Source organism: Drosophila busckii, chromosome 2R, assembly GCF_011750605.1.
Source record: "Drosophila busckii strain San Diego stock center, stock number 13000-0081.31 chromosome 2R, ASM1175060v1, whole genome shotgun sequence".
In the NCBI taxonomy this organism is placed as follows: Eukaryota; Metazoa; Arthropoda; class Insecta; order Diptera; family Drosophilidae; genus Drosophila; species Drosophila busckii.
The window spans coordinates 7,024,996-7,048,449 of NC_046605.1; the positions used below are offsets into that span (position 1 = coordinate 7,024,996).

At 37.4% G+C, this 23,454-nt stretch overlaps 3 protein-coding genes across 7 annotated transcripts; 2 read left to right on the forward strand and 1 right to left on the reverse strand.

Moving 5' to 3' along the window:
- Positions 1–353: 353 nt before the first annotated feature.
- On the reverse strand, positions 354–4,280 carry LOC108594848 (pickpocket protein 28). Its single transcript, XM_017979986.1, has 7 exons — positions 3,997–4,280; positions 2,987–3,250; positions 2,399–2,912; positions 2,188–2,327; positions 1,068–1,198; positions 773–1,013; positions 354–714 (listed from the first exon to the last, which is right to left on the reverse strand). The coding sequence occupies exons 1-7, from the start codon at positions 4,278–4,280 to the stop codon at positions 468–470; spliced, it is 1,821 nt and encodes a 606-aa protein (XP_017835475.1). The 3' UTR covers positions 354–467.
- Positions 4,281–5,890: 1,610 nt separating this feature from the next.
- LOC108597069 (prominin-2) lies at positions 5,891–23,404 on the forward strand. Of its 5 annotated transcripts, XM_017983399.1 has the most exons (20): positions 5,891–6,271; positions 8,512–8,809; positions 11,984–12,039; positions 12,114–12,346; positions 12,436–12,623; positions 12,864–12,959; positions 14,374–14,585; positions 14,682–14,838; positions 16,800–17,325; positions 18,839–19,130; positions 19,223–19,476; positions 20,617–21,060; positions 21,118–21,328; positions 21,361–21,389; positions 21,888–22,013; positions 22,093–22,245; positions 22,317–22,496; positions 22,816–22,896; positions 22,952–23,017; positions 23,260–23,404. In XM_017983399.1, exons 2-20 carry the CDS (start codon positions 8,527–8,529, stop codon positions 23,333–23,335), a joined length of 3,663 nt encoding a protein of 1,220 aa, XP_017838888.1. In that variant the 5' UTR covers positions 5,891–6,271; positions 8,512–8,526; the 3' UTR covers positions 23,336–23,404. The 5 variants fall into 5 exon arrangements, with proteins under 5 accessions (XP_017838888.1, XP_017838887.1, XP_017838886.1 ...); XM_017983397.2 differs by lacking the exons at positions 21,361–21,389; positions 21,888–22,013; positions 22,093–22,245; positions 22,317–22,496 and having other exon boundaries at positions 5,893–6,271; positions 19,061–19,130; positions 21,118–21,348; XM_017983395.2 differs by lacking the exons at positions 21,361–21,389; positions 21,888–22,013; positions 22,093–22,245; positions 22,317–22,496 and having other exon boundaries at positions 5,894–6,271; positions 21,118–21,348.
- LOC108597070 (NSFL1 cofactor p47) lies at positions 10,058–11,284 on the forward strand. Its single transcript, XM_017983400.2, has one exon. It carries the CDS (start codon positions 10,148–10,150, stop codon positions 11,267–11,269), a length of 1,122 nt encoding a protein of 373 aa, XP_017838889.1. The 5' UTR covers positions 10,058–10,147; the 3' UTR covers positions 11,270–11,284.
- Positions 23,405–23,454: the final 50 nt, after the last annotated feature.

A 23,454-nucleotide genomic window follows, 5' to 3' on the forward strand; every position in this document is an offset into this window, starting at 1 on the left:
TGGAATTGTTCATTGGCTTTTAGTTCAACAGGCGTTAAAGTTTTATTTGTGGAAATGCATGTCGGCTGAAATTTATTTATATGTAAACTACTGATATTTGTTTCATTTGAGGACTAATTATGCACAATTAAAACGAATCAGAGCATAAATTTATTAAACAATATAAGCAGAACACTTGTACTTTTATTTTAATAAATTTATTTTAGTGTCTTAAAAGCAATAGGATCATATCTATAGTTCGAGTTTGGCAAGGGCTAGTTCTAAACACAATTTTCATTTAAAATAATCAATTTCAATATTATATTTATTAACTGATTATGCTTGAGATAATCGTTTTAATCTGATTTTAATCTGACTTTAATCAAATGTAAGGCTTTCAAGATATTTGCGACATATAAATGATTGAATTTATGATAAACACACTTTAACAATTTCTTTTTAAATTTGTTGGACAATCGCTAGGACTTTTATTCCAATTGCTCATGTGTAAACAGCTGCTTGCCCTTGCGCTTGCGTCGCTGCTTGCAACTGCCACAGATGCGCATGCAGAAGAAATAAACCAGCTCAATGAAGCTCAAACTGGAGATGCCCATGAACAAGCCAAAGATGCCGCCGCAATTGGAAATCAAAGTGGAGACGCCAAAGAGAATTGTGCGCTTTATAGCAGTGAACTGTTGCTCCTTGAAATAAACAGTGAGACGTGAGCCAATGACACTGAAAAAATAAAGAGTAAATTAGCTTAGTTGATTAAATTATATGCATAACTGCTAACTCAGTAACTTCGTAGACTTCACGCAGTGCGGTAATCGTTTTCTCAATATCGTAGACGGCACGTGAGATTTCAAAGTTGTACTCCAGTGAGGTGCAGGCGGGCATGCAATCGCACATGATGGGAGCAGTTGGGTCAATGCTCTGCTGCATGGTCTGATTCTGCAGCAGCATATATAGCTCATCCTGCGCCGCCGTGTAGCAAGCAATGCTGTCTACACCACAGACAGGCACATGGAAAGGCTCTGCAATAATAAAAAATTAGTTGCAGCACATTTGAAAGCTTCTCAGGCACTTACTGGGCATCCAGAACTTGACGCAGCCACATCGGTTCATAGTAAAGTTGGCCAGACATTCCGTTTGGCAATTGCTCTGCGAATAGCTGCGGAAATATTGCAGATCACGCTCATCATCGAAGTAGCACTGACGTCTAAGCGAAAAATATAGAATTTAATATGTTTATTAATTATTATTATTATAAATAGTTTGAATTATTTATGAAATATTAGCGTAATGTTTATGCTAAGTCAGGCCATTTTAAATATCTTTTCGGTTTGAATTGAGCAAGTTTAAGCATCGATTAGTTGCATAAAAGTTCAAGTATTAATCGCTTTAAGTTTAGTCTAGAGCAAAGAGTTGAAGCAAGTAAGTTGCTGTGAAGAGTTTAAGTTGTGAGGGCTGCATGCAAGTTAAAGTTAAAAAACAGTTAACAGCTGCAAAGAAAATATTCGCATGAGCTTTACTTTAACACTTTAGTTTTATAGCTAACGTGGCAAATAAACTGCGTTAAATGCGTTTAAATAAATAAATATGCGTTCAAAAATAAAATGAATGCGAAATTTCAAGCCTTAGAACTTACTTATTAGCTTTATTAGCTTTAAATAGTTAGATTGTAAATAAATATAAAAGTAAAAAAAAACAATTAACAATTTGTTCTGTCATATAAATATTTAACAAAGCTCACAAAAATAAATCATAAAATAGAATTAAAAATAAAAAAACTTTAAAATTAATTATTGTTATCAAGCAAATAAATAAATAGACGTTTTTTATAAACAAAATTGAGTGCAAATATCCAAATTATGTGAAAAAAATACAAATAAACAATTTGTACTATATTTGTTCTGTCATAATCAAATATTATCAAAACTCGCCAAAATAAATCAATAAATGAAATTTAGAAGAAAAATACTTTAAAATTAATTATTGTAATTATTATCGAAATCAATAAGTAATTAAGCGCAACCAAAACTAGGCATAATTTTAACATTATTTGAATTTTTTTAAAATTATAAATTTAATTTTCTCTTATTTAATCGAAGTTAAGCAATAACTGAGCGCAGCCGAATTAGTTATTAGTTCACACTTTAAATAAAAAGTAATGTAATCATTATTTAACACCTGACTATGTTTACTTACTTGTCTGAGCTAATTTCACGCAAATTATCCGTGGACACGACATAGTTGGGCAGCACACTAACGATGACTTCATTGCCATGGGGCACCAATATGTAATTGCCAGAGGTGAGCGGCACGCTCTCCGGAGAGTTGAGAAACACCTGAGAAGCAGCAGCAGCAGCAGCAAATATAAATGTTAGTATAATATAATATATAAAAATTGTTTACTCACCTTATATCCTTGCTTGAACCTGCGACAGTCGTAGTCATAGTTATGCTCCATGCCCTGCAGAAAGGCGAAGAAGCCATTGCGAGCCGATGAGATGACCGTGCGCTGTGGATAAGAATTGGAGGATTGATTGACAAAACCCTCGTCCAGTGACCAGCTGCCTGTAATGTTATCGAGTCGATCCAGATCGACATCGAAATAGTTTTGGAAATCAACTACATCCGGATCGACGTAGCTAATGTAACGCTCATCACGATAAATGTCCTTGGGTCGCAGTCCATTGAATTGATAGCAAATGCCTTCATCCGTGGCCACAAAATCGAACAGCTTATCGCAGAAATAGAAACGTCCGCTCCACTTGCAAAACGGCCCCGTTAGATTTTTCGACAAACTCAAATCGACCAAGGTCTCTGGCACATCCAGCGCCTGCAGGCTGCTCAGCTTTGCCAACAAGGGCGCAAACTTGGCAGCCACATCCGCATCGCATATATGCAACGTGGCCGCCATGCGCTCCAGGCTGCAAAAACGGAGAAAACAAAAAATGCAAACTTTAATTAACTTTAAAGCCCCAAGCTGCGCCACACACTCAACTCGATTTCATCTATGCCAGATAAATCGTTCGTTTCCTGATATGTTCGCCAGATTTCATCGGATATGTTGGCATAGTCGAACACGTTGCGCTCCATTTTGATCTCCGGGCAGATGGTTATAGTGGGAAAGGGTATCTTATGCACCGGCACCAGCGTCTCATCGAAACCCAATATAACCGGCGAGTCCTGCCACTTCAAATAGGTCGCCCATATAAGCGAGACGGCAAAGTAAACGGATGTGCAGGTCAATATCAGCCAATATAATCTGCAATGCACAAGAAATAAATTCAAATATGTAATTTTATAATTTTGAAAATAATTATAAATAATATTAGCTTATTTGTTTAGTCCGCCAGCATCACAATTTCATTTTTTAATACTAAATTTAATTCTATAACAGTTTCTGGTACTAATGTTAAGTATTTGTATATTAATCGAAATATATATATTATTATTTTATACATATATGAAATCATTTTCATTAGTTATTTTTTTAATACATTAAGTAATTAAAATTATTAGTTCACCCATTAAAAAAAAATGATGTACTCATCATTTAACACCTATATATGTTTACTTACTTTTATTTTTTATAGAATCTCAATACAAACGTATATAAAAACATTTTTTTTAGTTATTTTCTTGGTACATTTTGAAAAGATGGTTTTTATAAAAACTCATCTAATACTTTTATTCTAATTATTTTATTAAAAGTTTCCTCTAAAGTACTTTGCTTACATTTAACCCAAGCCAAGCCATTATTAGAAAATTTATAAAGTAAAAAATGTCTTAAATAAATATAAATAAACAATTGCTAGTAAAGCTCCAACTATGCTTACATTTATACATGCCTTTAAACTGGGAAATTACTTTTTAATAAATAGAACATTACTAAAAAAAAATCTTTTACTTTTATGAATGAAACTTAAACATGCTGAACAACAAACATTTTTCTTATTTGTTCTAAGCTTAATTTGCTATTAGTAACTCTTGTTATTTTATGCTACGCACTTTTCATAGATGGGACGATGCACTTCAAATATATAGCGTATGCCATGAATGGTTGTGCTCTTCGAGTATTCCAGCAGCAAACCCTTGCAGGCAGACAGACGGCTACCGTAGCGTATACGCGATTTGATAATCACATCACTGGGCACATCACTAAGAGCTGCCGAAGTTATGCTCGCGCGTTGATAATCGAAATTGGGCAATGCCAATAGTTCCGGACCGGGTAATATGCAGCTAAGCTTTTCAGCCTGCACTGGATAATCCGACGTAGCCGCCGCCGCTGCCATTGTGAAGTGAAGTCAACTGAACGGCGTAGCGCAAGCCCACAGCGTTTTTATAGCCGCAGTGCTGCTGGCAATTTGGGTGCGTCCTTAGCTCCTGTGGGATGTAATAACACACAACGCGGCACTGAGCTGTGTTACTTAGACTAATTGTATGTTGAAATAAATTAAATAAAGAGCTTAAATAAAGTTCACACTTGAAGTTAAGCAAACTTGTCAGACACTGCAGTTGCTGTCAGCTTTAATTTCTTCAAGTCTTGTTGTCAGCAGCAGCAGCAACTTCTTTGAATGCGAGACACAAAATGCATAAATCAAAGCCAAATTGAATTTTAGCCATGAAAAGACATTTCAAGCGTTGACTTGCAACAATATTGTTGCTTTTGCTTTAGCCTGTGCCTGTGCCTGTTGCTGTTGCCGCTTGTCAATGCCAACACATGCTGTGAGCCTCTGACAATATGTTAGGCAAAAGTTGCAGGCACTAGCGTGAGCGGCTGGCAAGCCAGGCACACAACAGCGGACATCCTGCTGCGCGACAAGCATGTGCCATACAAAAAATAGTTTAGCTCCTCACACTTGACACTTTAAATAAAAGAGCTAAGGTCTGCTTGCTCTATGCAAAATCTGAGGCTTAAGGTTGCGAAAATAATTTTAAGAGTAAGTCATAACCAACATAAGTCAATATATAAGTCAATCGATAGTTTCACAATTAATATAATGAAATGTAAATTATATATGTCTTCATTTTAAATAAATACATATCAGTCGTCTAATAATTTTATTATTTAATACAAATTTTATAGGTATTTACCCATAGTCAAAAAACTAATTACGGTCAAAATTTAATAAAAATGAATGAAATTGAACATGAATAATAAAATACATTACATACACATACATATACATACATATACATACATAAATATTAATAAATATTTCTTAAATACCAAAATAATTAAAAACATTTTAGACGATTTTAATGAAAATATCTTAATGACTTAAGTATCAGCACAAGTTAATGCAATCTAAAATTGCTCAATTAATTTGTTCGTGCCTTAACACATGTCAATTATTTATTCAAATTTAAAAAAAGTATTAAACAAATTTTAAAATTTTTATTTATTTTCAGGAAGACAATTTTTCTTAAGCAATTGTGAGTTAAATCATTTCAAAATTCTCTTGAAATAAAGAAATTTAGGCAATTGCAAATAATCTAAATACATTAAAATATTATTTTTAATTGCCTTGCATATTTTTAAAAAATTCCGCATTCTGTTTTAATTCGTTCTAATCGCAATCATTATTGTAATCTTATTATTAGTACACATTTTAGCTAGAATAGTTGACTTTATATTAATTTAGTAACCTTTTTGTCTTTCAACAATAGTTGGCCTACTAAGGCGCTCCCGCCAATTCTTCGGAAGACAACACGTGAATGCAACTGAAGTGAAGAACTCACCACTGTTTATGGCTTATCATACCACACGCTTTAGCCGGTTTGATTTTTATTCTCTATTGCTCTATTGCCAATTCAAAATAAAACAGAAAAAAATTTCTAAGTTTTCTTTGGCGATTATTTAAGCATTTAGCTGCGTACAGTTCAGTCTGGTGTGGTCGTTCGATAGTGAAACGTGTTTGAGCAGTTAAGAAAAAAACCTTTTGGTCTAACAAACAGGACAAAAATAAACAACTGATAATAATTTGCAACATAAAGTGCTGATTGAACTAATATTAACGCTTTGTGGCAGCTTTAATCGATTTATGAAATGACAAAATGTTCAAATAAATTTGCTAAGTGTGCAATATTTTTAGGATTTTAATGAGCTTTCATTGCAAAAGTCAGATGTGCTATGTGCAAAAACATTTAATGAGCGCACTAATTACACAAGTGTGAGTGGAAAAGCAGCGAGCAGTGTGTGCGAGCGAGCAAGAGAGAGGGAGAAAGTAAAGCGTATGGAGTAGCGCAAAACTAAATCAATCAATTAGAGCCAGTAAATAAGGTAAATTTGCATATTTCGCAAAATTCATATAAATTATTAATTAGTAGAATGTTGTGTGCTGTTGCTTTGGGAATTGGGAATTGGAGCATTTAGCATAAATCTGATGATTAAAAAACAAATCAATTGACTTCAATGAGCGTTGCCTCAAATTAATTGCATGCGTTTTGTACTAAATTAAATAGTCATTTAAATTTGGAGAGTGATATGAGTTTTAATAACTGTTTATTGCTTATTAAAGTATTAAGTAATAATCAGTCATTTGAGCTTGTTTAATAGCGCTGAATTTTTATTTATTAATTGTAGCAATTTCAAAAAAACTGGAAATTCAAATTTAGTTGGAGTTTTCAAATGTGCGGTGTGTTGTTTATGTTTAAATAAGTGAGTGGTTTATATTTGTTGAGTCCATTTCATTTTTCAGTTTCACTCAGCTATAGTGGAGATTTCATCGTATTATCTCTCAATGTTTGTGCTCCTCTTTTCTTGTATGAACTTATACGACAAACAAATACGCAAAATCTCTTTTTCGCCACACCTGTCCCTGTGACCACCTAGAACGTGTTGCTCCCCTAGATTTATTCATTTAAATTCCCCTACCCCTCCCCTATAAATTACACTGTGTGGATTAATGAATCTTACGCAGTGTATTTTATTTTATTTAACTTCTCACTTACACTAACCCAAATCTGTTCGAGCTCTTATAAAAGCGCTAAGCAATTAAGTGTATTAATGAGAAAAGGTCCTTGCAACAAATGTTTGTTGTTTGCTTAATGCTACAAAATGAACACTATGAATATGAATAAAGCTTTAAAAGTAAGCAAAGGTTTTTAGAATGATTTTAATTATCAATAAATGAGTGATTGAAATCATCAACAATATAATGATTTTAATCTGCAATAAAACCAATAAATATTCATTGAAATTCAGAATTTATCAAGACAAGACTAAATGCTTATGGGTTTACCAATTAGTTATCTATTGCTAAACTGTTGAAACATTTTTGCTTTTGCTATTTTAAGCAACTTTTAATTTTAGCTACATTTATTTTAAATATTTATTATTTGCATTTACCAGCAACTGTTCAGAGTTCATGTTAAATAAAGAATTATTTGTTGCTTTACCTCTTGCTTACTTTATTTGCTTTTGCCTCTTCGTACTCATGAAAAATAGAGCTGCTGGCTAAATGAAGTAATTAGTGTACTCCATATAATTTGTTGGCATTATGCATGCTGTTTGACCCCTCGCATGAACTTTGTCACCTTATGCTATTATACTCGCAGCTATCATAAGAGCGACTCTAGCAAACAGTCACAACAGCAACAAGGAGACAACAACAAATGTAACTGCGTATCGAGTTGCCTTCAAAAGAGCTTGTCTGGCAAATTCAAGCGCCTTGACTCGTGTTCATTGAGCTCACATAATAGCCACCCACACACCAACCCCCCAGCCACACACACACACACACACTCATTATTGAGTATCGAATTTTAATGACCCACTTTAGCGCTCAAGAGTATTTAAGTGCTGCTCGTTGCTGCGATGTTTTGTTCTAATTCATTTGCCGCACAGTGTAAATCCCAGAGGCAAGCAATTAGTATTGGCTCACACACACACAAACACACGTGTGCGTATGTATTGTCAAGGAAACTAAAAGAGTTGCAAGCTTGCGGGGCTTCAGCAGCAGCAGCTGCTTTGGGGTTCGGCGACCAGCGACTGTAAATTGGCCAAAGAGACAAGCGAAAACAAAATGTAATACAGACAGTGAAAGTCATTACCCAACAGCAAAGAGAAAGAGAAAGAGAGAGAGAGAGAGACAACGCTGCATATTGTTTACAGTCGTTGGGGCAACAGCAAATAAAATGCAACATGAAATTAATAGAATTAACGTTAAAATTGAATTCAAGGCGTTGCAACATTCAAGAACAAAACGCTTACAAATTGGGGCAACACTTTGTAGTCTGCAAAAATAATACGCATACGCAGTGTTGTTTGCTTTTAGTTTTCAATTTATTTATACGCTGCCCACAGTCTATTAAATTATATAAAAAAGCCAAAAATGTTGCCCATAAATTCATTTCCAGCAGCAAATTTATTAATTTAATAAATATGCGACTCATAATCCTCTAGGCATGAGAGCATGAATATGAATGCATAATTGGTACATAAAATGCCAAAAATATTTTACAATATTCTCTCGCACACAACTAACAACAACATATGCCTTGCCTTTGTGCCTTTTTCAGTTTCGCAAGCCAAAGATGGACCTACTACGTATACGTAATCTAACACTGCCAACGCCAGCCGCAACAACAATTATGTCCTCGTCAACAGCAACAACAGCAGCCTTGGCCGCAGCCATGTCCAGCGCCACAGCATCGACGCCAGCAACGCCAGCAACAGCAATAGCAACAACAACAACAACAACGCCAAATACATTTTTTACATACAGCATACCAGGCATGGACATTGCGCCAGGACCATTTATATTCACCTACGTTAGTGAATTTTTATCGCTTATCACGCCCGAAGAATTGCCGCTCGGTAAGTCCACAAAACAGCTAAAGGGGTCACCACCATGTGTGTGTCTGCTCTCAAGCATATGTGTGTATGTGCGTGTGTGTGTGTGTGTGTCTGTCTGTGTGTCTGAAGAGGGTCATATATAGTTTGCACTGGCTGCCAACAATAAAGGAATTAGTTACTGCACCAAGCTCGGCAAACTCAAGATTTTATATCATTTTATTGCAATATAAAAAGTTAAGCTTGCTTTCTAAATTTTATATTTATTGTATTTAATAGTTAAAGTTGTTCAATGCATTATTTCTAAATATATTTTGAATTTTAATACAGTTTTTTAATATACTTTGAACATACATGCGCGTATTTTTATAACTAAAATATAAATAAAAGTATTTAAATTTCTTTTTAACATTAAAGAATCTATTAAGCAACAATTTTAGTTATTTTTAAAACATTCTCTATATAAAGATGATGATTAAATAATATATTTTTTATTTAAATAAAGTTTTAAATAAAATGTGTATATTAATTTGCAAGCATTTTTATAATTAAAATGTAAGTAAATGCATTTAAATTTCTTTTTAACATTAAAGTATATATTAAGCAACAAATTTTACATAGTTTTAAAATATTAAATGTATATATATAGATGATGATTAAATTATATTTGTCAGTCAAAAGTTGAATAAAGTTACTTTAAAATAATTTTTGATAGCATAACTGAGCTCTTCATATTAAATTCTTAACCATTAAATTCTTTGCTTGAAAATATTCATAAACAAAATGTAATTTATTAGCCAAATAATAGTTTAAAACATGTTATTTACTTAAGTCAGCTATAAATTTAGAAAATCTGTTAAAAATTAACGAAAATATTTATTTATATTTAAGACAAAAGCACTTCAATTTGTGCTTTAAGCTAATTTTAAAACATTTTAAGCATGTCTGCTACAGCTTTAACTAATTTTTAGTGCAACAAATGCATTTAAAGATCGCTTATTGCTTAAAGTAAATGATTTACTGCAGCTGAGCTCGTCCAGTGCGTGTTAGTTGCTCGACATTGGATTAAATTATGACACTAAATTCAGTTGGCGTACATAGAAACGAGCATATTTTATGGCATTTACATTAATGCGATGTAGTACACGATTTAGAGTCCTTATCAAATATGCACGCAAGGGCACAAGGACATGGCAATGCGTTTGACTTTAGCGCCAAGGATTAGAGTTGAAAAATTGTCGACCAGTAGGCAGCGCATGGAAATGAAAATGAAAATGAAATTCAAAAATAAATTGGCAAAGCGTTGCGTAGTACAAAATTCGAAATTCGTGAGTTGGAGTGCTGCGACCAGCCAATGCACCGATGTCCGATGAGCAAAAGCTGGCCAGCTTTATGCAAAAGCATGGCGAGCCCGAGGATGTGGCGCGTCATTATCTAAGCACCAACAACTGGACACTGGAGCAGGCGAGCCGCAAATACGAATCCGATCGCAGCATGAAGCAGCGCAGCAGCGTCACCATAGCCACGAACCAAGGACTGCAGTCGCTGGAGAGTTTGTTCAGCCGCCATGCCCAGCAGCCGGGCCACGAGCCGGATGCGTACTATGCCGGCGGTTCCGAAAGCTCGGGCCAGCAGATATTGGGTCAATCCAGCGCCAAGCGCGTGCAGATTGAAAACTCGACGCCAGCGCTAACAACTGTGGACAGCGATCGCAGCCTGCGCGCCTGGGGACATGGCGTGCGTCTGGGCAGCGCACATCCCATCAATCCGCCACCCACGCGCGATGCACGCGACGCCGCTGCGGACACAGACTCGGAGCTTACGGAGCCAGAGCAAACGATGGTGGTGCTGCATCTGTGGTCCGAAGGCTTCTCATTAGACGACGGCTCGCTGCGTCTCTATGAGGTGCCCGAGAATGAGCGATTCCTGCGCGCCATTATGCGTGGCGATTATCCCGACGAAATGCAGCAGCTGGGCCAACGCATTGAGCTAAGCATACAGGATCATACAAACATCTCATTTCGCCATCTATCGCGCAAACAGTTTATGGGTCCCGGTCGCGCTCTAGGCAGTCCAGTGCCACCCACCAGCACAGACAACACCCCAACAACAGCAGCTGCTGCTGCTGACGCCCAGTTGGCCATCACGCTGCCCCAGCAACAGCAGCTACTGGAATTGCATGCAGAGCGTTCGCTCCAGTTGAATGTTCAAGCGGCTTTGACCACCATTCAGTTTCGCTTAGCCGACGGCAGTCGCTTGGCTGCTCGCTTTAATCACACCCACAACATAGCGGATCTGTATCGTTATGTGCGCCTCGCCAGGCCGCAATATGAGAGCTCCAACTTTATGGTCATGTCTGCCTTTCCACGCGTCGAGCTGCAGGAGAGCGACACGCGCTCGCTGGCCGCCTGCAATTTGCTCAACGTGGTGCTCACTCAGCATATAATTGAGCAAAGCGAAAGTCAGAATTCCGTAAATAAATAATTACTAAATATTAATGTACTTTAATTAAAAATTTAACAAAAAATATGCGTTTAGCCAGAAAGTCATAATTCCAGTTTATTGCTTCACTATAGATTTAAATTTATTCAACTTTGCAGCATTTAAACAATTTTAAAATATTTATGCAAATTTATAAATCGTTTAAAGCTTTAACATTGCAACTTAATTGACAATACCAAATAGTTGTGGTACATTTATTTAAATTAAATTAAAATTAATAAATTAAAAATACTAATTTACTTCATTATTTTATGTTTTTGTTTTTTATTTATGTTTTTATATTGTTTGTATGCATATTTATTTATTAATAACTTTGAAAATTATATATCTATTTGTATTAAAAAATACGAATGCCTTTCATATTTAAATTCATTTAAATTTCATTTTTATTTAAATTTATAATTGAAAATGAAATTGGAATATTTTATTGAATGTGCATATTAACAATTAAAATTACGAATTGTTGTCATATTTAAGCTAAACTTCCATATTTATATCAAATGGAATTCAAATTATTTTATTAAATTCTGTCAATTTTTTAAAATAAATTATTTATTTCTTATAAGTATTTTAATAATAATTCAATTATAGCTATAAATTCTATTTATTTGCATATTTAATTTATTGCTATAAAAATTGCAACTTAAATTGAGTAATGAGTATACACTATGCGTATGCGTAATTTTTGCATTGCAGATTCCATACGCGATGTGTTACACAAAAATGTCAGCCTGGTTGATTTCGCCTCCAATGTAAGTGCAGCAAGCAAGTGCAAAAACATAAACAAATTGACTTGACTAACGCGCATTGATTTGCTTCCCTGTAGGCCATAAAAATTGAATCCGGTTTTATAGCGTTGATGAGCATATTCGCGATATTGGCACTGGTGCCGTTGATTGCCACCTGCGCCTGGTGCTGTGGCCGCCGCAGCACACAGGACGAAGTGAATGCCATAAGCAATGCACCGGTGAACATACGCGACGAGTCGCTGGAGAATAATCTGCGTTGTCGCAAGAGCGCCGCACTGCTGACACTTTGGATTGTGTTCATATTGCTAACGTGAGTGGGTAGAAGTTCAAGTTGGCGAGTTGTTGACAAAGTTTTTTGGGTGGTGGCATAAATGATGGTGCATTTTATTTGTTTGGCAGGCTAAGCGACGTGAGCATATTTTATGCCAACAGTCGCCTGTCCACGGGCATTGAGATGACGCCGGAGATGGTCAAGGCGGCGGTGCACGATGTGGAGGTTTTTCTAAAGGACACGCATCTACAAATCAAACACAAACTGGATAATGGCTTTCATGTTTCCGTTGAGAAAGTCGTCAAAGACTTGGAAGGTCAGTGTGGTGGGGAGAATAATAAAAGTTTGCATGGAGCCAAAACTTTATCATGGGCACATTTATAGTTTTCGATTCATGTATTATGCTCAAAACTTTATGCAATGCATTGTGAGTTATTGCAGTGATTGTCTGCCCTACAAAAAGAGAGTCATAGCTATAGATATAGCACTGCATTTTAGTTCAACTACTAACTTAGTCTATATATACGCTTATTCTTTTATTTATCTTTATGTGTAGACGTTGATGTGCTGCTGGGCGAACCTATTCAAGCGGAAATATCTGCACACACTGGCCTTGAGCTCGCCTATGATTCATTGACAACACTTAGCCTGGGTGAGTAGTCAGCTGGTTAAGTGTTCTTCGCAGCTCTGCGCCCTCTCATGCGTTTTACAACAGCCTCTCGGACTTGACCCAAATACCATTACCACAGTCATTTCCATTGTAATCGCATTGTGTTCTATTGTATTGTCATGCGGTCCACGCCTAAGCCGTAGACTCAGCATCAGCCTAAGCTAAGCTATATATAAATTATATTGACAAAGCGCTTTATCGCATTTCTCAATAGCCAAGCGCACTTTTCTATTTATTGAGCATTCAAGGCTGACTGCAGCTCAATCAAAAGCTCACAAGTATTGTTGTATTTATATATTTTAAATTTAAATAGCATTAGACGCAACAAATAAAAAGTAAAGAAGCAAAATTTGACTTGAAAAAAATGTATAAACAAAAGTTATAATTTGCAAATAGCCGTACTAATATTCTAAATATATTTTTATTAATAAAAAAAAAATTATTATTGCATTCCTCGCACTATTTCTAATATTAATAGTCAAATTTAGACTGGAAATAAATAAATAATAATTTTCAAATAGTCAAACTAATATGTATTCCAAAATATATTTTTATTAATAAAAATAATTATTATTGAATTTGTTGCACTATGTTTAATATTAAAAGTCTAAAATAATGCACTGATTTCAAATTTAGACTTGAAATAAATAAATAATCAAAAATTATAATTAGAAATGGTCAAATTAATATTCAAAATATTCCAAAATATATTTTTAATGAATAAAAATAATGATTATTGAATTCGTTGCACTATTTTTAATATTAATAGTCTAAAGTAATGCGCTGATTCCAGAATTGAATTATTTGTTTTTGAATTATTTTAATAGTAATTGTAATTTCACTTAATAAAATCATTACAAATATTTTGCTTTAATTATTAAATTAATCTAACAGCTATAATTATAAAGTAGCAATGCTTAAACTTAAACTTAAATTGTTTGAAATTGTTGATACTATAAAATTGTCAATCAAATTTTTTCCCCACTGCTTTTGCTACTGCCAAAGAAAAATCTAAAATTCTACACTTGTTGTTTTTAGCCAAGCACTTGACTTTTAAGCAAAACTTATAAGTTTATATATAGAAATTTCTGTGTGTGTCTGTTGTGAAAGTTTGGCAAGGCAAACAGTTTGGTTTGCGCCCAATTTCATTATCTGAATGCAAACGGCGAACGCTGCGCATTGAGTGGAGGCTGAAAATTCGCAACAGACGACGCCATAGCCGAGCCGAGTCGGAGCACATCCGTTGACAAGTCGACAAGCGCATTATGTTCGCGCTCGCATAGCACAATGTATAATTTAGCACCAGTCTTGGCTTGGCTAAGGCTTTGCCTTGAGCTCAGCTCAAAATAAATATGCTACAATAATAATAATAACATTTTCATGGATTTTGTCGCAGCCAACGCAGAGCTCATCTATCGCGTGCTCATGCTGCAGGAGACGGTCGGACGCGCCTTGAAGTTGTCCCAGGAGGCGGCCGCGCGCATGGAGGAGCTGCAGATACAGCTGTCCGTGCTGCAGCGGCAATGCACGTACAGGGATCGACCGCTATGTGATACGCTGCGTATACGCAGTTTCGAAGAGAACGGCGTAGTCGATGCACTAAAAACGGTAAGACGACGTTTTGGTCAGGCAAGACTTCTTTGTTGCCTAAAAGTCGTCGCTTGTTTTTCGCTATTTTTCTAATTTTCTTTTGCAATTTGTCAGCTGCAAGAGGACCAGAGTATTTTTCGCATGCGCTACTTGGGGGAAATTGAATTTGGTGCCACTGTCAAAAATCTAACATCGGAAGTTGGCGTCTCACGTTCTATTTTCAGCAATTTCCCGCAACAAGTTAAACACGATACGGCTTACGAGCGAAACTGTAAGTACTGTACAAGTAATAACAATTGAAATCAAAATATTTATAAAACTGCACAGCAAGCGGAAGTTGATTGCTTTAAGCTGAGCGCACATTGTATGCTTTAATAGTCAAACGGTATTGATATCAAAGTAGTGGGAAGCTCAATAAGATGACTAAGTTAATAATTATTATTTAGCACACTTGTTTACAAATATTTCTTTGGCATTTGCTTTAGAGCTCTTTATATATTTTGGCAACTTTAGGTTTTCAATTATTTCAATTTTACTAACTGTTTTAAATCGAAAACGTTTATTAGGTTAAAGTATATTAAACTAAAGCTAATAAGTTCTTCTGCAACTTCGTTACACACGCTTCTTGTATCGTTTTGATATTACTCTTTGCATCATACATTAGGCTCATAATAAAAAATGATTTATATTCGAAAGCTTGCAGCACAAATTGAAAGCAAAAATCAGGCTCAACAATATTCAATTGAATTGTTATATATTAAGTTAGTCTTCCAAGTAGAACATTTTATTTAATGTTTTAAATGCAATATTCAATACAAATATGCACGTGGTGTCCGCACCAAAACTTTCCACTGAATAATTCTTCAGTCAGTTTATACCTGCAGTCAAAAAGCAAAACATCGTACGATGCAGCGACGCTCTAGCTCAGTCGCAGCGCATGCAAATGAAAGCCACGTGCGTCGTTGCTCACGCTCTCAGAGTGGCTTGCGCTCTCACCTTTTATTATTGCACAGTGACGAATGTATGGCGCTTATACTGAAAGCAGTCTGCTTCCCACGCTCAGCTTATACCTGCAGTCAAAACGAAGCCTGCGCACCCCATCGTACGATGCAGCGACGCTCTCGTTCAATCTCAACGAACGAGAGAGCGATCGCTGCCCGCACTAGCATACAAACTGTTACTGTCGCTCCGCTCTCTGAGAAGCTTGTGCTCTCACCTTTTAGTATTGCACAGTGATCAATGTGTGGCGCTTATGCTGAGGGCAGTCTGCTTCCCACGCTTAGTTTATACCTGCAGTCAAAACGAAGACCTCGCACCCCATCGTACGATGCATTCGCTGCGACACTCTCGTTCAGTCGCAGCGATCGAGAGCCTATGCAAACGGAAGCCACGAGCTGCGCTTCCCACGCTAGCAAACAAACTGTTACTGTCTCTCACGCTCTCTGAGGGGCTTGCGCTCTCATCTTTTATTATTGCACTAAGATCTTAGTGTGGGAGTCTGGCGCTAAGGCAGCAGGCCACATAGCGGTCAGTAGCGTTTGGACTGCCGGCGATTAAACAAGCGGTGAAAGAGTTGCGTGAATTTGTTTTCTTGTTTTTTAAAGACATTCATCATTCATATACCGTATTAGGTATTTTTTTAGTTCACAAACTAAATGAATCTAAGGCGTAGCAAAAGAACTTGACTATAAACAATAACGAGCTAATAAAATGACAGAAAATGTTAAAGAACACTAGCATACGACTATAAAAAATACAAATTTATTGTTCATAAACCATTAACTACTCAATAAAATGAACAGCTTTGTTTATGAACTAGGAGAGAGTACATTAAAAGTCATTAAAAATTAAAGAATAGAAATGGCTTTGCTATTGAACGATGTTTAAGTAAATAAAGTGTTTAATGTGCTAATAACATTGTATAAATATTGTATTAATTAAGCAAACAACATTCAAAAGCTATTAAAGTCAAATCACATTTATGGATAAATGACAAATAAGTCAAGTTAATCAACTCAGAACTCTGAACTAGTCAAACTCGATTAGTGTTTCAATAGAAATGTGAACTCAATCAATAGCAATGGGCATTGGCTTAGTCTCTCTCAATTTCCACAGACAGCAAACAATGCGGTAGGATAACAGATAATTTGCGCCAAGTTTAACACAATATTAATTACTGTCAGTTGAGTCCCAGAGCATTGATAATTAAATTTGTCGACACTTCTATGGCAGACACACTGGAGCAATTGGCAAGCATTCGTCACAGGACAACGGCCAATGCACAGCTGCTGACGTCGACAGTGAATGCGCTGCTGGAGCGACTGCAGAGCACTTGGCCAACATTGGAGCCGTCGTACAATGAGATGAAGCGTTGGGCCAACAGCTATTGGAGTGTGGGCTGGATAGCTGGTTTGCTTATTGTCTGGGTCATAATATTTTTGCTGATGTCCTATTGCTGCTTTATCTGTGAATCAAACACCAAGTCGGGCATGGTCTTCTTCATAGCCGTGCTCTTCATATGCCTCGGCAGCATCGGCCTCAGCATTTACGCCGTAATCTCATTGGCAATTGGCGGTAATTCGCAAGTGTTTCTGTGCCGCTCGCTCTACGGCCACAACTATGAGCTGCTGGGTAAGCTGCTGGACAAGCCCGGCTATGTCTATGCCAGAGAACCGCAAACCGGCATCATTGGCGAGCTGCTGCGTCCCGCCGACGTTCGACGCTCTGTGGTCAACGTGCAGCTGGGCAGAGCGCTCAGGTGAGTTAAACAATTCACGCCTTAGCTTAGTTGCATGCACTAATATCTGTTTAATTAGACATACGCACACGTTGCTTGTCAGCTAACGAATTTTATTATCCAATTACTTTGATACGGTACGTGCCTGTAATTTTGATAGCCCCACAGCCCCCAAAAGTCTGTGCCGAGCACCCTTTGCTCAAATTTATGTAACTCTACTTCAATTAGCAAGTTTTTCCACAACTACTTTAATTAATTTAAACCTATATTAGTTAAAAGTATAACCCAAAACTGAACTTCACCTCAATTTTAAAGACTATAATCTGCAAAGCAGATAAATGAAATATATAAATAAAATGAACAAAAAATAAATGGGAATTTAAAATATTATTTATATTAATTCATTTTATAAACTGCAAAACAAATTCTTTTTTTTTGTGATATAATAAAAACTACCTATCTAAAATCCAAATTATATTTGCTTTCCAACAGAAACTGAATAAGAATAAAAAATATATTTTTTAATCAAATCAAATTTTAAAATGTTAATTTTGATTAGTTATAACTTAGCAACATATTTTTTAATATATATTTTATTAAATTTCTACAAACAAAAATGAATTCCATTTTTTTCCTTGTATAATCAAAATTACCATTTTGAAATTTGATTTGTCTTGCTTTTTAATTTACCCTTTAACTTACTACAACCTTAGTGCAAAATAAAAGCAGCACTTAACCAATACTTACTAGCGAGTATCCACTGTATAAGGTTAGCAAGAATGTTACCAGGAATTGCCAAACCAGTAGAGTCCCCTTAACTGAGCGTTTAACCTGCCCCCAGACTGTCACTTATTGAATTGTAGCAAATCAAATGTAATTACCCTCAAGTTGTTTCTGAAGTTGCATAAGCAGATAAGAGCTTTAACAGCAGATGAGCGGCAATCCAATATTGGCACTGGCCTAGCACTTATTTGACAAAAGCCACAGCACAAGAAGTCTCTGGACTTTAGATGGCCTGTAGATGTATAAGCCGCAAAGTTTTGAAAGTCCAATGAAATTTGCTAGCCACATGGCACTCAATTTTACGCAAAATCCCCCAAAGCACACAAACGCACACACACACACATGCAGAAAATGTGTGAAGCAGAGAGAGTGGGAAACTCACATGCGTGGTAGCCACAAATTTTAAGCCCGTTTCCAATTATCTGCACACATACAAATGCAAAAGCAATGCCCAAGCAAGTGTTGCCAAATATGCAAGACCGCATGCCAGCAAACCACCCAAACCACCCACCCGACCCACAGCAAAGCGTAGGCTAACTCATTGTCTCTATGTCTGTGTGTGTGTGTGTGTGTGGCTTACTGTGGTTTCGAACAGCAGCCAGCGTAGTAAAATCACGAAAATCTTTTGATATTTCTTTGCCAACCGAAAACATGCACAAACATGCACGTGCATGCATTTGAACTGCACTGCACAAATGACCAATCAAAATGACATCATTGAACTGAACTAAACTGAAACCGAACTGAGCAGGGGCTGTGAACAGAATCAAGCATCGTACAGTGTCTTTCAATTGGATGCGTTCGTTAATACGACGAAAATAGCCGATTTAAAACAATTCCCCAAAGTATCAACGGCCATTGATGCAATTTCCGTATCGGAACGCACCATGCTCTCATTGACGCAGTCCATACAAAATATACTCGAGAATATGCTGCAAACATCCGCATTCAATTTGACCACATACCGCAACAGTGTTGGTGCACCCACGCCCGAAAAGGATTTGGCCACATTTATTGATCAAATGCAACGAGTTGCCCTGCAGGTAAGGAAGAGAGTCCGAGTCAATCAACAGCAGTCAATGTTGACTCAAAAGTCCAAGCTGCAAACTTATAAGTTTTCGTTTACTCCATTCAGATTCAGGATGTGGCCACCTCATCACGCATGACCACGCTGGGCAGTCGATCTAAACGCTTGCAGGCATCCATTTTGCAGCCACTGGAGAATTTACAAAACGAGATTCTCTATCATCTGACAGCCCTCGAGCTGCAGCGTGAGCCCTGGGCCAAGCAGGTCAATCAAACGCTCAATCATTTGAAGAACATCCAAGGCTATTTGGAGAACAAAGCCGGCGAGATTTGTCACAATCTGACGCGCGTCTACACAGAGCGGTACGTATGACCCACACAAACGTAGTTACCCTCCAGAATGGTTCATTGGTGAACTTCACATTTGTGGAATTCACCAATATTAGCCTACTTTGTTTCCTTTTCTTCTCTTCTCTCTTCGGCTGCTATTCAGCAAAAATTTTTGTTGTTGAATCAACCAGTAAATTAAAGATTAAAATTCACAAAAGATTGCTGAAATTTGTGAGGGCATTAACCAATTCAAATCGTATGCATCACCAGTAAATTCACCAACTTGGCCAACCGCTTTGTTGCTTGAATTTTGAATTTGATTTCTTCGAAATGAAATTGCATTACCTATGCCTTAATTCTGAAATCCCTAACGTCTGTGTACTGCATACCTCTCATTAATGAAATCAGCAATTGCTGGCAGCCCTACTGAACTATAATTGCTGATTGAAATCTGAGTTATTTTCCAACGAAAGAAGTTTCGCACACTTGAATCAGCTCTCCAACTGGACTGCTCTCTTTGGTCTGTTGCTTGTTTGCAATATTTTGTTGCTCTTTTCACAGCAGCAGGCAAACGAAACAAACAAACAAACGAGAGTGCAAATAAATCAAACTACAAACTTCAACTCAGTTTCAAAACTGCACAAAGCTGCACTTATGAGTTACAAGCGAGAGAGTGTTTTATCAGATAATTGAAACTCGTAATCGTCTGATTAAGTTTGCCAAGTATGTTGATTGCATTTCACTTTTTGTTTATCATGCAAGTGTATTTTGGAATAGGCATATTTACTCTACTGTCAAAATTTTAAACCATATGAAAAAAAGCAGAAAAGTCCTAAATGCTTTCTTGAGTGTGAAAGTTTCAGAAAACTGCAAGCTTTATTAATTTCATGAATTTATTTAAAACATAGTCAATACATTTTATTTTGATCTTTTACTAAACTTTATAGTTGAATCCACTCATACATATATCATGTAGTTTAAAGTATTTCCAAGTCGGCATGCAGTATCCACATTAGAATTGTGGCTAGTACTCTAACTTTAAGTGGGTCAAGTGCCAACTGCCAACTGCCTTTTGGTAGAAATGCAGACACTACATTTGCAAATAGTCTTGCCAATTAGGTTTGGCACAGATAAACACTTGTTGAAATTGTTTTTTGTGCTTTCGCCTGACAGCCTCAAGACTTATTTGACTAGCAGCCGAGCCACTATGGAATCGCAGCTGGGAGACACCACCACCAAGTGTCGCCCCTTCTATGATACATTCGATGCTAGTCGCACTTTTCTGTGCCGCAATCTGGTGGACTTTGTCAATGGCCTGTGGTTCTTTGTATTTCTAACGCTGCTGCTCTGGGCCATTGGCACGCCAGTGGGACTCAATTTGATTACCATACAGACGCGTTTGCATGCCATGGAAACGGCGCATAAACGCAAAGGCAAAGGCAAGCCAAGACGCCAGCGCAGCGATGGCAGCGATAGAAGCGTGGAGCAGCAGCGTTCACGTGGCCGTAGCCAGCAGCAGCAGCGCGGACGCTCAAAGCAGCGCGCCAGCAATGCCAGCAAGCGCGAGCAGCAGCGAGAACGCAGCACCAGCAGCACAGGACGTGTCAAGCCAGTACTGTAAGTAGCGTTGAACGCAAAGGCTTAAGGATCTAACGATTTAATCTTAAAACACAGACGACGCACTGCCACGGAGGAGACCTTGGACATAGCTGATGATGACTCGACGCCCACCAGACAGTCGCCGCCACAGCAGCAGCAGCAGCACTCAACGCAGCGACCATCGGAGCAGCGTGAGCTGGAGCGTGGACGAGAGCGGGAGCGTGATCAGCGTAGTCGCGAGCGTGAGCTGAGTCGCGGACGTGAAATGTCAAATCTGAATACGCCAGTGCCCAGACGACCACAGCTGTAAGTAAAGAGAATAGAAGAAAGTCAAGGGAGTCTCTAAAGTCTCACTAAAACTCTCTAAAGTCTGAGCCAGCTTTACGAACACTTCAGCTTCGGCTCTCAGGTCAACTTCAATAGCAAAATTGTTGTAGCATGCTCAATATAACGAGCCACTACTGTAACTTTAACATGATGAAGTTTACCCATGTCTAAAAACAATTTAAAATATAAACATTAATTATTTCTTATGCTCAAATCTTTCTGAGAGTTCAAATTGCTCTTTTAAACTACTAAAAAATATTTCAAAACTCCAAGGAAACTATTTTCCTCTTATCCCTTTTTCTATTTTCCCTTAAAGACATTTTAGAACTACTAAGAAATGTTTTGACACTGACAGTCTTATGAATAATTTTTCAACTTTTATTGTTTAAGTATAAAATTATGGCAAAGAAATATTTTGCACTACTTCCTGCTGTCTCAATATATTAGTCATACTAGTTGCTTACTTTTTGCATTATCATCACATTACTTTTGAAACTCAGCCGTCGCACTGGCACTAGCCACGAGGATGACAATTGGGGTTCATCCAGTGCGCCCAGTCGTGCCAACTCCAATGAGCGCGAGAGCAGTCAGTCTAGAAAGATAATCAACATTTGGCAATCGCGTAACAAAGTCAAGCCACCACTGTAAGTTGCGCCCCCCCGGCCACGACCCAGGCCCAGCCTTGCCCCAGTCTCTTTGATAGCCACAGTCTTTACTCGCTAGACGACGCCAGGGCACCGAGTCGTTTGACTTTGAGGATGGCCCCGAAGACAATGGCTGGAGTGCGCAGCAGAGCGCCAGTCCCGAGCCACGCCCCTCAGATAATCGTCGTCAGCCCACGGATAATCGCAATCAAATTCGTAATAAACCCAAGCAGTAAGTGTCTCTGCCCCTCAACAAAATTGACCCGAAGCCTTCCAAGTTATGTCCCTTACTTTTTTATAAAGACGAGCTGCGGATAGAGCTGGCAGCGAGTCAGTGCGTCGTCCTGTGACTCCAGCGCTAAGCGTTAATCCGGATATACCTGCGGCTGTGCCCATGCCGCGCACGCCAATGCGCTTGAAGAGCAAAGTGTCCTTGACCACGCGCGCAATGCAGGATATTGTCAATAGGCGGAGTCAGCGTCTGTGAGTGGACTTGACTGATCCTTAAGCACGTTAAGTTTCATAGTACAGGCCTCTTGAAATTCTTCGTCCTAAATCCTCTTCAATAAGTAAAACAACAATCTGCACATCCTAACTATTTCTTTCTCTCTCTTACAATATGGCGTAGGCCCATTGAAATATCCTTAGAAGCATTAACTCTTGAATAAATCAGTTATTTGATTTCTCAACTGCACATAATTAATCTAAAGCACGCCCATCCTCACTTTCAAATCAATTTCAATATATTAATAATATATACTATCAATATATATTATAATACTTTTCCAATTCCCACCCACAGAACGCGCTCGGGTACCGATGAATACGATTTGGACGAAAGCGATATTTACGGTGCTCAGCAGGACGCTGACGCTGTAGCGAAGTAACAATTGGATCATTTATTTTTTATATTAACTAATATAATTTAATTTTTTTAGCGCACGTCGCACTCCGCCACGCGGAGCGCCGCCGCCACCGCCACCACCCGCCGCTGGCATGAACAGGTTCTACCAACGTTATTAAAAACAAATACTTAACGTCATATATTTGATTTTTGTTTTTGAAATGATTTTTACTTGCAAAAGTTTTTTTTAGTTTTTTTAATTATAAGATAATAACAATCGACCATATACCCACCAATAATTCTTGTGTTCACAGCGACAAAGTCTATATAATCTGAACCTAACCACAAACAAATTTTTCTCTCGCACCATCCCCCAACCATCCGAAAAAATCCAAACTGCAGATCCGTGCGTTGGCATGAGGCGGAAGTGGACTTTGATTTTGTGGATGTCGATGCGCCGGTCGAACGAAAATTATAACTCTTAACTTTGAATTATTTAATTGTAGTTTTTAAGCGACATTTACATTTTATATGCGAACATTATTTATTTTATATTATAGTTGAAATTGAAGCATGTAGCTTTTAGCATATATATAT